This window comes from Xyrauchen texanus, chromosome 2, assembly GCF_025860055.1.
Source record: "Xyrauchen texanus isolate HMW12.3.18 chromosome 2, RBS_HiC_50CHRs, whole genome shotgun sequence".
Classification (NCBI taxonomy): domain Eukaryota; kingdom Metazoa; phylum Chordata; class Actinopteri; order Cypriniformes; family Catostomidae; genus Xyrauchen; species Xyrauchen texanus.
In genome coordinates this window covers 52,273,348-52,287,848 of record NC_068277.1, presented here as the reverse complement: position 1 = coordinate 52,287,848, position 14,501 = coordinate 52,273,348, and the positions used below count along the sequence as shown (strand labels likewise).

Here is a 14,501-nt window from a genome sequence, read left to right as displayed (position 1 = left end):
TATGCATGTCTAAGCATTAAGTTCATTTGTTCCTTTAAGTACAGGTGATGGCAAGTATGTCACTCCTCCTGTGTGAGTAGAATGTCAGCAGTGGATGTATGCGTGTTGTGGGTCTGCTGTTGCGTGTTCAGTGTTTGTATGCGTGTCAGAAGCTCTTCCTGTTGAAGTGCCCATATTTGTCATGCTGTTACTCAAAATTGATGACTCACAAAGGCTCGTCCACTGCTTCCCTCTATGTGTTTCTAGCTTTGTACAAATGCGTGTACAATTGTAGTTTCTTGTGTTAAAATTTGATGAGCAGATCACCTGTCTGTCTCTAGCTAAATGTAATAATTTATCATTTTGGTTAGGATTTCTTCTCTTGCACTACTGTTTTCATTTCAATCCAAATTGAAATTCATCTAGATTTATTACAGCTCCTAGTTCATTCATAATATTACGCATGTGTGTGTGTTTTGCTCTCTCTTTTCTGAGAGGAGGCAAAGCCCAGTGCCTGTGGTTTTTCTCTGAAGCATATACAGTCACATGCCCCGGTGGCTTCCCTTTGCGTGCAAGATCTCTGTGCATACGGGAAAACTCAGATTGATCTTCAGGAATCACTGACCGCTTGCATGGAGCTGCATTTTATTGATGACCTTATTTTGCCAACATTACGAGGTGCACTTAACTGTGCCAGAAACAACGAAGTCCCTGTTTGGTTCAAGAAGTTCTGCATAAGATATTGGCTTTTGAAGTAAAAACTTAATATCGACTTCATATATTTTCCACTGTAGCGTTCGGATGGCATGGTGTAAAATCCTAATATCTTAGATCATAAGGGTTTGATCCTAAAAAAGATTTAGAAGCACTTTTTGAGTCATAGAGAACCATAAGTTGGTTGGGGGATGTGCAAATACATTTGTCAAAATATGTATTTTCCCTGTGTAGGTAGACCAGTTGCATGGACATGTTCACTAGATGCTGATCTGTAGTTTTTCTTAGTAATATATGAATACAAAGCACATCTCTTCCATATGGCTGCTGATAGATAACCTTTTCTTCTTCTGTTCTTAAACAAATTAAGATTTACAGTTTATGCAAAATAACAGTTTACAATCTGAAGTCTGTTTTGAAATGTATTGAAGGCAGTTGATTTATTACAAAGGTGCTAAAGGAGATCATTCAGAGATGCAACTTCTTGGAGAAGGCTTTACTGCGCCGCTGTCTATAAGTTAGTGTTTGACTACGCACAATAAATCAGAACATTTCAGCATGCTTAAAACCCTCTTTGATAAGTTGCATCTCAAATGTAACCTCTTTAAAGCATTGTTGCTCACTTAAATCTCACTTGTCAACCTCACTAAGTTGGACGACTAGCATGTATAGCCTGAGATGTTAGCAGAACTAAAAAATGATGCAATCAGTTACATTACATTTTGAAATTATTAAACTCAAGTTTGAGTTAATAGAACTTTCAGATTTTGGTTTTGTAATTCACATGTTAATTGCTCTTAGCTTGAAATATTGAGTTCACCAACTCATTCATTTGATGGCACTTCCCTTTAAATTTAACTCCTTGTCTAAATGTAAAATTACAGTGTAATCTCATTTTAAATACTTTAAGTAGAGGGAACCTAACTACACTGTAAAATGTAATAAGTTGACTTGACTTAAAAAAATAAAGAAAGTGAGGAAACCAATTGTATTAATAAAAATCAAGTAAATATACTTATTTGGCTCTAGTAAAGTGGACTATTCCTAGTTCACTTTACTAGAGCCAAATAAGTACATTTACTGTCAAGTAAGTACATTTACTTTGATTTAAGGCAATCTGTTTAGTTGCCTCTTTTTTTTTTTTTTTAAAGTAAGGTTAACTTTTTACAGTGTATCAGAGAATATTTAGCAGAGACTGGTCACTTCTATTAAATTGATTGGGGGAAATTGGAACACCCAATGGACAACGGATGAAGAGGTACTAGAGGTTTTACATATTAATCAGTGCCAATAGTTGCTTTTTGGAACTATCCGTTATGGGCAAAATGTATGTTGGTAGTTGCAGATATTTGTATTTTTTTTATAATTTCGTCCTTTCCAAATAAGAGTCCCTGGTGTGTTTTGGGCTTCCACGTTATGACCCAAATCTTCATTTTGTCTGGTTATTATTGGGATTTGGGTTTAAAAAAAAAAAAACTGCATCTGGGATTTTAGTTATTTTGGACTGCTTGTCTTTGCCCGCCATAGTAATGAAAGAATAATAAAAAATTTGATCAGCCTTTCCCACCATGGTTAAAAAAATCGGTTATCAGCCTTCCCCACCACCTTAGTTATAGGTATTGGCAAAACCCACTATCGGTCGACCTTTAAGAAGTAATCCTTGCAGGTAAAAGAGCCAATCACCTTTTAGATCCAGACATTAGCTCCACAAGACAAGAAAATTATGTTTTTTAAGTTATGTAATCTGAGGTAAAGAAGCGCAATTTATTAAATAAGTGTTGTCAGATTTTACTGCTGATTTGAAATATGTTCTTTGATCATCATTTTTACCAACTGTTTTAAGATTTCGGTCTTTCCCCATTCAAGTTGAAAGGAGCTGCACTTTCATGAGTGGAAATAGCTTCCCGAGAGCATTCCAAAGATGGCTTCCAATGGACTGACTTGCTAGAAATACTTTAGTAGTATTAGCTAGATCTAACTAGTACAGTTAATGCTAGCATGCTGAATACATGCTAATAGACCTTTTTCACAGACTGTGATGATGCGTTTCCGCCTTATTTATCAGCATAAATCTCGCAATCATTTTTTTATATAATACATGAGTGAAATTTAAAACTTTATTCTTTTATTTGTATTACAATTGAATTGGTTTTAAAAAAGGAATTACCACAGCTGCGCGGAGGTTTCTATTGCAGCTGCTGAGAGAGTGACAGTAAATTTGGCATCTTCTCCCACTTTACTGTCTTAATCTTTACTCGAATGTTTGTTAGGGATTTATTTATTTTTGTATGTAAGTGTTATCTGTCCATTTGCTGTATTTCATGTATTTGCTCTCATGTAAATCGACCTTGGGTTAAAGACAGGCGCTATATATAATAAACGTATTATTATTATTATTAATAATAATCCACTGTTCTTTATTCTTTCCTCTTCTGGGAAGTCATTCAAATGTAATAGTGGATTTTTTGGGTAAGAAATGGGTAAGTCAAAATTATATTTGCTGTGATCTCCTCCCATTCACCACTGTCAAAGTTTACCCTGCAAACGTTTACTTCCGTGTTCCAAAACCCAGAGTGTGAAAAAGGTCTATGGGTAACACTATGCTTTAGCATAGTAATTGCTCAATGAATAAAGCATTATTAACACAACATTAAACACTAACAAGTGTTCCCCTTTACATTCATCTTGCACAAAGACACATTATATAATCCTGAATTTTAACATTTACTGTACTCTCCCTGTCGAGTGCCATTTAAAGCATACTGGGAATTAGAAAGGGAATCCCCTGCCCAGTTTCAGTTAACCAAACTAAAAATATTCATGTTGTCCCAACACAAATAGATTACGTAAAGCTTTAAATAAAAAGATGAATGATGAATGCCGAAATCAACCATCCCGACCCATCTCTAGTTTGTAATGTCAAGAAACAAATGGCGTAACATAGTGGAATGTAATTTAGCTGAAGTCTTTTGATTACAATACCAACAGAAGATGTGCTATTTTTTTTTCCTAGTATCCCTCCTAATCATGGGGGCCACCAGCATACTCCCTTAGTTCTTCATAAACACCGTTGGTGTGTTTGTGGATTGCTGGGTTGCTGGATATCAAAGCTGAACCCTGTTGAAGGGAAAACACTCTAGTGTGTGTATGCTAGGGAAATGTCGAAAGCCGCGGGCGGCTGTTCTTGCTGTGGTGCCTGTAATCAAGAATCGATGCGTGCAGCTTCATGTGCTTTGCACATGCTCGTCTCTGAGTTCCTTGGCTGTTAAGGGAATTTGGTGGAATTTAGGAAAATTGCTTGATTTTACATGGATATGGGAGGTTTCTGCCCGGCTTAAGCCCTCCAGCAGACTTCTGTGAGGTGATACGGAATATATTTAATATATGTGAAACAAATATTTAATTATGTATATGTTTTGTTTTTTACCGATGTAAAAAGGTCACATACTTTCATACATGTAGCATATTTTCCAAACAATTGTAGAATTTGAATGTGTACATAAATGCCCAAATATATGAACCATAATTGAATATATATGGTTATGTGTGGCCATAGATCAGATGTCTGTATGAATCTTTTTCTGAACATACACACTTCAGGTTATTAGAAGTATCAAAGGTATCGGATGACATGGGCCTGAGGAAGATTACATCAGATTCGCAAGAATCCAGTGAGGCTGGGAGGTGTTCAACACTCAGAGTTCAATAATATGTGTAACATGATTCAATATTCACTCTGTTTGAGAAGACTTTCCTTAATGCAAGATGTTAAAGTGTGCTTTTGACAATAAAATGGTATGTTTTCCTACATAAATGAACCTTTGACACATGATACTTTTTCAATTTAAAATCGTTTAGAATGGCTACCAGCCCTGGAGTCGTGAGTTTGAATCCAGGGTGAGCTGAGTGACTCCAGCCAGGTCTCCTAATCAAGCAAATTAGCCCGGTTGCTAGAGAGGGTAGAGTGACATGGGGTAACCTCCTCGCGGTCACTATAATGTGGTTCTCGCTCTCAGTGGGGCGCGTGGTGAGTTGTGGGTGGATGGCGCGGAGACTAGCGTGAAGCCTCCACATGCGCTATGTCTCCACAGTAAAGTGCTCAACAAGCCATGTGATAAGATGCACGGAGACACAGACTGCAACTGAGATTTGTCCTCTGCCACCCGGATTGAGGCGAGTCACTACGCCACCACGAGGATTTGGAGCACATTGGGAATTGGCCTTCAATCATTTAGAATGAAGAATAACACCGATTCAGACATTTTTGTAAGTTTAGACCTAAGGCTCAACCTGATAAAGCAATAAATGCTATCTTCAGAGGGGCATTCACACTGAAAGCAATTGGCAGCAACAGAATGAATTAGTGCGTTCTCATTTTCTTTGCAGTCGCCACCAGATTCATCCACTGTCAGAGTTCACCAAGAGTTTGGAAAAGTCCAGATTTCTACAGATAAAGCTTCACGCAAAATGATTTGTTTGTTATAGGCCTGGTGTTAGGTTAGATGCTTTGCGTGTGTACTTGTTTCCATTAAAATTACCCGGTACCACACATTGTACACCGAGTAGAGCTGCCATTGTGCAAGCGGCCGCACTGAGTTTATTAAGTGCACACAGGGACGCTTGAGCTGAGCACACTCTCCTAGACAGGGTTGGGAGGGTTACTTTTGAAATGTATTGCACTACATATTACAGAGTACATTCTGTAAAATGTACTTTGTATCATATTCCATTAGATTACTCAAGGTCAGTAACGTATTCTAAATACTTTTGTGTGTGTGTGATTTGTCCTGTATTTTTTTTGTCTTGCAATCGTACAGTATTTTGTGGACTTAAAACAGCTGGCAAGGTTTTGTCAAAATGATACCTAATGATGAAATTATAGGTGATGAAATTATATCAATATGTGTATAAAAAAAAAGTTTTGATATCGATGTTAAATTTGAGTAATTTTCTATATTTAGCCTATGTTCTACATCTAGAGTAGCCAATCGAAACAGGTATGTGTCGCTAAAAACGCAAGCAGTTCAGCAAAGTAATACACACAGCTAGCTAACTGAATCACAGACATTAAATCAGTCTGTTAGGAAGTATTAGCAGGCAGCCCTGCTGTCATGGAAACCAATCATTGCTCCGTAGCAGGTAGCCATTAGCTAGCTACCTGGCTAATTTAATTTTGTTGTATACCGAAACAAGACTGCACTAACAATGCAATACAACAGTTGTTGAATGAAAACAACAACTCCGAAATCACCATTGGAGTTTATTTATGTACTATTAGTTAAAAAAACGTTTTTATTTTTTCCATGATCCATAGCGCTGTCACAGGCAAGAACGTTTTCTTCTTGTGATATTTATTGCAGGTTGGCAATCCAATTTACAGTGCATTACCGCCAACTACTGAGCTGGACAGTGAAAAGTCATGAGAAGGTCTTTCAGTGGAGTCAAACATCAGCTGAAAAAGAAGTCACGCACCTTATGTAGGATTTAATCCTAAACTGAGTGTACTTTAAATATAGCTTACCCTATGGAATTTACTTGTAAAAAAAACAAGTTGTTTCATTCATTCTTGAGGTCTAACAAACACAGGGAATGCAGTTCTGTTCCGATATCTGATATATATCGTGAAAAATAACGAAATCGAATGATATGAAAGAAATTTTGTGATAATTTGTTTTTCACTAAATCGCCCAGCCCTACCTAATGAAATCGCATTACATTGCATTGCATATGTCATATTGCATTGCTTGTGGGTGGATTCTGAGCCTTGTTTAAATGACCATGAGAAAAACTGTGGCACCTTTATTACAAAAAAACGTATAGGATAAGTTAAATTATAAAATAAAATAAACACATTTTTACAAGTTCATGTAGAATCATAGTATCCCAGATTTTTCAAAGGTCATACATTTATAATTTTTAAGGTTTTTATTTATTTATTTTATCCCCTTTTTCTCCCAATTTGGAATGCCCAATTCCCACTACTTTAGAAGGTCCTCTGGTGGCACGGTTACTCTGGTGGCGGAGGACAAGTCTCAGTTGCGTCCACTTCTGAGACCGTCAATCCGCGCATCTTATCACGTGGCTCGCTGTGCATGACGCCTCGGAGACTCACAGCATGTGGAGGCTCATGCTACTCTCCGCAATCCACGCACAGCTTACCACACACCCCATTGAGAGCGAGAACCATCAATTGCCACCATGAGGAGGTTACCCAAAGTGACTCTACCCTCCCTAGCAACCGGGCCAATTTGGTTGCTTAGGAGACCTGGCTGGAGTCACTCAGCACACCCTGAATTCAAACTCACGACTCGAGGGGTGGTAGTCTGCGTCAGTACTCACTGAGCTACCTAGGCCCCTATTTTTAAGTATTTTTTAAATATAAATGCATAAAAGATTAAATGTTTTTGGACTTGAGACTAGTTTCGGACTCGTGACAAAAGACTCGAGACTTGACACAGACTTCAGATGAAAGTCTTGTGAAAATCTCTGTTTCTCGCTGTCACAGCAGAGTTCAGCTACCATTGGTGCAGACAGTGGAGCTCACATGAGTTAGTGCTGTTGAGTAGCAGAAAAAGAGGTAGTTCACCCAAAAATGAAAATTCTCTGTAACTGCTGATCTCCTGGGATTTTCATGCACAACAGTCTCTAGAGTTTACTCAGAAGGGTGACAAAACCATTCAGTGTCGCACACACATATGCTTTCACCAGAGTCCACTACAAAAGTGGTTTTACGGGTCTAAAACATGAGTAGCACCTTGGCACAAAAAATATAATGTACAGTCAAAGGTGTGCATTTATTTGCATTTTACAATGATTTTAAAAGTGGCTCATTCAATCAAGAGTTTGAACTATCCATTTTACAATAACATCAAATATATTTGGACTGACTGTGTGCTGTCACACAGAATTGTTACTCTCAGTGTGGACAAATTAGTTCCACTTGAAATTTGCTCAGGACAGTTACATTTATTTTGTACGTTAGTCCTCCTGTTCGTGCGAGATTTTAGTGTGCAAGCTGTCGTCTTACAGGAGGAGGATTATTGTCAGAGCACAACCCTTTCACCTCTCTCTCCTTCTCATCCGTCCCCTCCTTCCCTCATGTCGCAGGGCCCCCTCGCTTTCCATAACAAAAGCCTATCTAACTTGAGCGTGTGTGGGACATTTGCGTGGCAAAGGGAAGCTGTGTGTGTGTGTGTGTGTGTGTAATCTGCCCCCCACACTTACCCCGTCTCTGTGTCCCTCTGAGCATTTTGGCGTGTCAGGTGTCACTGACATCTGTGCAAATGGGCCATTTTTTTGTGTGCGTCTGTGTCTACGTGAGCATTTTTAGCTGACACGTACAGTCTGTTACACATCATGAGCCTTTTTTGTATCCTCCTGCAGAGTTCTGTTTAATATTCTTTGTCAGTACAATCACATAATATAACAACCTTGAAGCAATGCTTTTTTCCCCCCGAATGTTTCCTTGAAATGCGTCCTACTTCCACAGCATCCACATTTATCGAGCTAATTTAAGTTTGCACATGCTGGGATGTTTTTTGTTAGTTAACTGAGGTAATTGGAACACTGACACGAAATCAGAATTTTTCGATTATGAGCTAAGAGAGTTTGTGCTTTTTCCCTCGTACACACATACACGCACAAACACACATTTTTGTCCTTTTGCGTACCCCCCTCTCTCCCCTTCTTTTTTTATTTTAAAGACCCCCAGCTGGAAAGTTGAGGTTTTTGTCCACAGTGTTTGTGTGATTTTTGCAAGCAACACATAGTTGCGCTCACCAGAGAATTGGCTAATCAAACTGGGCCTGTGTTTCTAGTTGAGCTCTGGAGATTTGGGTTTGGGTTTTGAAGCACATACAAGAAGCACACACACATGCAGCCTTTCTCTTTAAAGTGTCGCACACACACACATATGCTTTCACCAGAGTCCTCTACAAAAGTGGTTTTACAGGTCTAAACCATGAGGACTTGTGTTTAAAAACTCAAAAGGACCATGCAGTTTTATGAATGTTCTTGCATCAAAAACAGCAGATTTAAGAATAATCTTGCCTATTTCAGTAATCACTTTTAGTTTTTTCTATGTTAATGTTTTACATCTTCATCAGTAATATTTTCCTCCTTTTTATCATGTGTTTTCAGAGAAGCCATGCGGAATTACCTGAAGGAACGAGGAGACCAAACTGTGCTCATCCTACACGCTAAAGTTGCACAGAAATCGTACGGCAATGAAAAAAGGTAAATCACAGCTGTGACTGCTACTTGATGGACGTTTCATGATGTGCTTTTTTAGGGTTACAGTTGAGAAACACACATGTGTATACGTGTGTGTGTGTGTGTGTGTGTGTGTGTGTGTGTGTGTGTGTGTGTGTGTGTGTGTGTGTGTGTGTGTGTGTGTGACTGTCGCCGAGCACTTGGGTAAAGATGTGCTTATATTGGCCAAAAGTCATTTTCCATTTACAGAGTTGTACAATATTTAAAAAAATATTATTCCATTTTTTTTAAAGTTGCTTGTGCCTAAATGTTATGGTAGTAATACACTCCCTGAGCACTTGATTAGGAACACTATGGTCCTAATAAAGTGCCCGACGTGATCTTCTGCTGTTGTAGCCCATCCGCCTCAAGGTTCAACGTGTTGTGCATTCTGAGATGCTATTCTGCTCAATACGATTGTACAGAGTGGTTATCTGAGTTACTGTGGCCTTTCTGTCAGTTCGGACCAGTCTGGCCATTCTCTGTTGACCTCTCTCATCAACAAGGCATTTCTGTCCACAGGACTGCCACTCACTTGATGCTTTTTGTTGTTGGCACCATTCTGAGTAAACTCTAGAGAATGTTGTGTGTGAAAATCCCAGGAGATCAGCAGTTACAGAAATACTCAAACCAGCCTGTCTGGCACCAACAATCATGCCACGCTGCAAATCACTGAGATCAAATTTTTTCCCCATTCTGATGGTTGATGTGAAAATTAACTGAACTCCTGACCCGTATATGCATGATTTTATGCATCGCACTGCTGCTGCATGATTGGTTGATTGGTTGGCCAAGAATTTTCATTTCAGTGCATCACTAGCATTTTAAACTCTTACAATGTGAATTTTACAAAAACCTGTTAAGATCACGTCCCCGTCATTGATATCTTACTTTAAGAAAATAAACCCTTTTGCATTTTGGTGTAAACCCATTGACCTAATTCTCATTACTGTAATTTATCAAAATTGAGATAATATTAACATTTTAAAATATTTCAACACCATAGTAATATTTGTTTGTTATACTGCCTTTATGCGGATTCTAATTAAAAACTCAGTGGATTACAGTAAAAAAAATAGTACATTACAGTAATGACAATCTTAAAAGTAAAAATTAAGTAACTTCATTTAAACCGCAAGATGACGACTTTTCGCATGTTTGAGCTGCTTTGAAATGTTGCGTGTTGTGAAAAGCGCTATACAAATTAAAAGTTGACTCTTTAAAATTAGGTTCCATTTTTTTAGACATTTGTCAACATTAGCTAACAATGAACAATACTTGTATAGCATTTATTCATCTTGGTTAATGTTCAGTTATAAACTATGAGCTAACATGAACCAACAATGAACAATTGTATTTTTATTAACTAACTTTAACAAAGTTAAATTAATAAATGCTGTAAAAATATATATTGTTCATTGTTAGTTCATAGTGTATAATTGAACATTAACCAAGATGAATTAATGCTGTAAAGTGTTGTTCATTGTTAGTTCATGATACCTAATGCATTAATTAATGTTAACAAATGGAACCTTTGTGTAAAGTGTTACCAATAAAAATGACTTGACGTAATGACCCTAAAATAACCTTAATTTTCATTTAGCTAAATGTGATATATTTATGCATTTATTTTTTGGGGATTAAATATGACATGGACATGATTTGAACTAATTGAACCAGACAAGAAAATTTGGTTTAAGGGAATAAAGGAGAGATGAAGGGAAGAGGTGAAAGTAAAAGAGAAGGAAAGAACATTTACAAAGAAAACACAGTGTGAGAGAGGGGGGAGTCATGTGCATAAAAAGAAACCAAATAATGACGGGAAAGGGGAAAAAAAACAAAATTATTAAGGAGGAGAGTTGATATGAGACTGGGAAGTAAAGGAGAGAAGGTCAGCGGAAAGAGAGAACAAATGATAACTGTAGAGCAGAGACGAGAGGGAGGGAGAGGTGATCAGAGTGTCTGGGGAACTGATGTCACGGTTACATTTGGCTGAGACACAGCACTGTTGCTTGTCAACACCACAGACAAAACCTGGACGCACATCAAAAGCAACAATGTCAAATGAAAAAAAGGAAAGTGTGTATTTCATGAAAGTGTATATACACCGATCAGCCACAACATTAAAAAATCTTCTTGTAACTGTTATATTGCATTTTTAAGCATATTATTTTAATGTTTAATAAAGTATATTTTATCCCCATCATGATTGAATCCTTGTTTAAAGTTTTTACTGTTATTGTGTGCATTGCATAGACATACTATTGTAGTATTACGGTTCACTTGCATTATCAACTGAGGCTGTATAATATAATATAATATAACATAACAATAATAAAGTCTCCCATTGAACTCGTATCGGCCATATCATGAGTTTCACCTCTTAAATTGATACGTGTAGTAAAATACAGACATTAATAGTTGATAAAACACTTGAAACATTGTATTAAAATGTACGGGTAGTGATTGAGTCCCCTGCTCTTTATGTATAAGCACTTTGAGTATAGTGTCAGAAAAGCGCTATAAGTGTAAAATTGTTTTATTGAAAATATGTGAATACGAGTGTTGTGTATCTTTATCAAAGCAAGTATATTTCAGTTTTAAAAGTTGAATCGTTTAACATTATATAAACGTGAAAATAGCACTCTGGCTCTGAATATCTCCAGTCATGATCACACACAGTTAAAGCTCAAATCATGAGATTCATCTGCTAGAAGCTCGGAGCCGAAACACGATTCACGTAAAGTGTTCTTCTGCAAATTGCATGCAGTTTTACGTTTCAGCCACAGATGTCGCTAGAGAACACCAAGTTACGTAGTGTAGCTTTAAAACGTGTTATGAATATGTACAAATGATAATACAAATAAAATGCTATGTCAAGCATATCACTTAAGATTAAATAGTTACATAATAAGATGAATATTACATAAGTCAAATAATTTGTGCAAATAACACATTAAGATTAAGGTAATTTACTTGTGGACACCATGGTTTTACTTACATTGTTTACTATTAACCGATTAAATCGAAAATTGTGAAAATGGGGTAAAATATGTATGTAGTAAAGCTGTGGTTTAAGGTGTCATTAATCCTTGAAACAACATTTAATCAAGTGATGCGTTTTAATTGCGTCGTCTCATAACAAATTGGTAAGAAATAACTTGAGATGTAAAAGATATTGCACAACAGCAAGCACCAAGTTTAGAGATTAATCTTTTATAGTACTTAGACCGCCAAAATGGAAAATCCTAAACAAAACACAAATAAAAACATGTCAAACATGAAAAAAGTGAAACATGATTGTTGTTAGATCTGTCCCCTTACCATGTCTACAGCATGTTTCACTCTGACTCCACGGCGGATGTGGAACCACTGTTATTCCCCTTTTATTGCGCCAGTTAACACACTTTCTGGACTATTTAGTTGCGATTCTGTGTCATGAGTATTCCCCCACCTCACGTCTAGACGAACATTTCTCACAGATGTGCGGTGAGCTGATAACATCACCCACAAACTTTAATGTCAAGTGCAGATTTCATGCTTCTGTGTTCAAAGTCAAGCTGAATAATATCTGTTCACTTTGATCATCTGGGCCACAATACACACGAATCATAAAAAGATGACTTGGCCTTAGAATATGGTGGGCCTTGGGATGTGGTCTAGCATTGAGGGTTCCTGAAGTATTGTTCTAGAGGTGTTTTGTGATTGGTTCGTTGAGTGAGTTCTCTGATTCTATTGGCTGAGCTCTGAGGTGCGCTAACTTATTAGGTTTGCTTAAAGGGCACCTATTATGCCCCTTTTCACAAGATGGGTGCCCCCAGAATGTGTCTGTTGAAGCTTCAGCTCAAAATAACCTACAGATCATTTATTATACCATGTTGAAAATGCCAATTTTGGGGTGGGAATAAAAACAAGGTGTGCGTGTGCGTGTGTGTGTGTGTGTTTAAATGCAAATGAGCTGGTGCTCCCCGCCGTATCCAGAATAGGGCGGAGTTTTGACATCTCTGCTTCGGATAACTAGACATCATAAGCAGCGAAAATAGCGGTGTTCAGCCATATATGTTTGAACCGGAGTCGGACACTTATGTGGGAGAGACTGCGTCAGAAGTAACATCTCTGAGAATGGACTAGGAAGTTTCCAAATGGTTATTTGATAAATGTATTTACTATTTATTTGTAGTAGATTTTTTTTTCAGCAGTTTTGCAACGATAGATGAGTAATACACACCACAGTTACTGTTACAACGTTCGCTATTTGCTATAACAAACACACACACACACACACACACACACACACACACACACACACACACACACAAACAAACATGTCCGTCGACAGTGTCCGTCAACAGTCGTGGGCAGAATCTGTTAACGGCTTGTTCTGAGACAGTGATTATGATTCATGGGGATAAATAAAAAGGACTGGGTGGATTTTTTTTTATCATAATAGGGTGGTGCACACGCTGCCAACACACACTTATGTTCAAACACCATGTACAAGTGAATTTAGCATAATAGGTCCCCTTTAAGGTTTTGGGTCTGATTGAATGTATTTGGTGTTTCTTGAGTTGATCATGGAAGTTTAAGCGGTTTCCTCTCTACACGTGTTGTGCTGCCATCTAGTGCTGATTTGAAGTATTTCACATGGGACTAGTAGGGATGTCTACACTGAAATCATTATACAGTAAACATAATTTTATATAAAAATGGGTGTTAATGTGGGCTGAACAATGAATCCGATCTGCTAATTTAGTTTTTACATCAGCTTGACCAATGTGCCCTAATTTAACAAATGTGTTCAGGGTCTCAAAGATGTGGAAGAACCATTTTGAATTTGTTCCTCATATTTTCATTTGATTATACATGTCGGCAAAAAGAAAAAAACTTTAGGCATTCTTGTTCAACTTCTGAAAGTACATTTTGAATTGCTTCAGATAAAACAAAAACACAACCCATGTAATTCTTAAAGGGATAGTTCACCCAAAAATCGTAATTTTTTGATCATTTACTCACTCTAATGCATCCCAGATGTTTATTACTGACTTCTGCAGTACACAAAGTAAGATTTTAAGAAGAATATTTCAGCTCTGTTGAACAATGTCATACATGCAAGTGAATGGGGTCCAACATTTTAAAACTCCAAAAAGCACATAAATGCAGCATAAAAGTAATCCATATGACTCCAATGTTTTAATCCATAAATTCTGAAGTGATCCAATCAGTTTTGGGTGAGAACAGACCAAAATGTAACTCCTTTTTCACTGTTTTGGTCTGTTTTCACCCAAAACCAATTGGATTGCTTCAAAAGACATGGATTAAACCACTGGTGTCATATGAATTAATTTTATGCTGCCTTTATGTGCTTTCTGGAGCTTCAAAGTTTTGATCACCAATCACTTGCATTGTTTGGACCTATAGAGCTGAAATATTCTTCTAAATAATCTTCATTTGTGTTCTGCAGAAGAAAGTCATACACATCTGGGATGGCATGAGGGTGAGTAAATGATGAGAGAATTTTCATTTTTGGGTGAACTATTCTTTTAATTAAGTTACCGGGC

At 37.4% G+C, this 14,501-nt stretch overlaps 1 protein-coding gene across 1 annotated transcript in view; it reads left to right on the top strand.

The window, feature by feature from the left end:
* Positions 1-14,501, top strand: part of LOC127658806 (recombining binding protein suppressor of hairless) — a 68,349-nt gene that overhangs the window by 37,289 nt on the left and 16,559 nt on the right. The window contains exon 3 of the mRNA XM_052148353.1: positions 8,833-8,928. Within this exon, the coding sequence (XP_052004313.1) occupies positions 8,833-8,928 (96 nt within the window). The remainder of the gene's footprint in view (positions 1-8,832; positions 8,929-14,501) is intronic.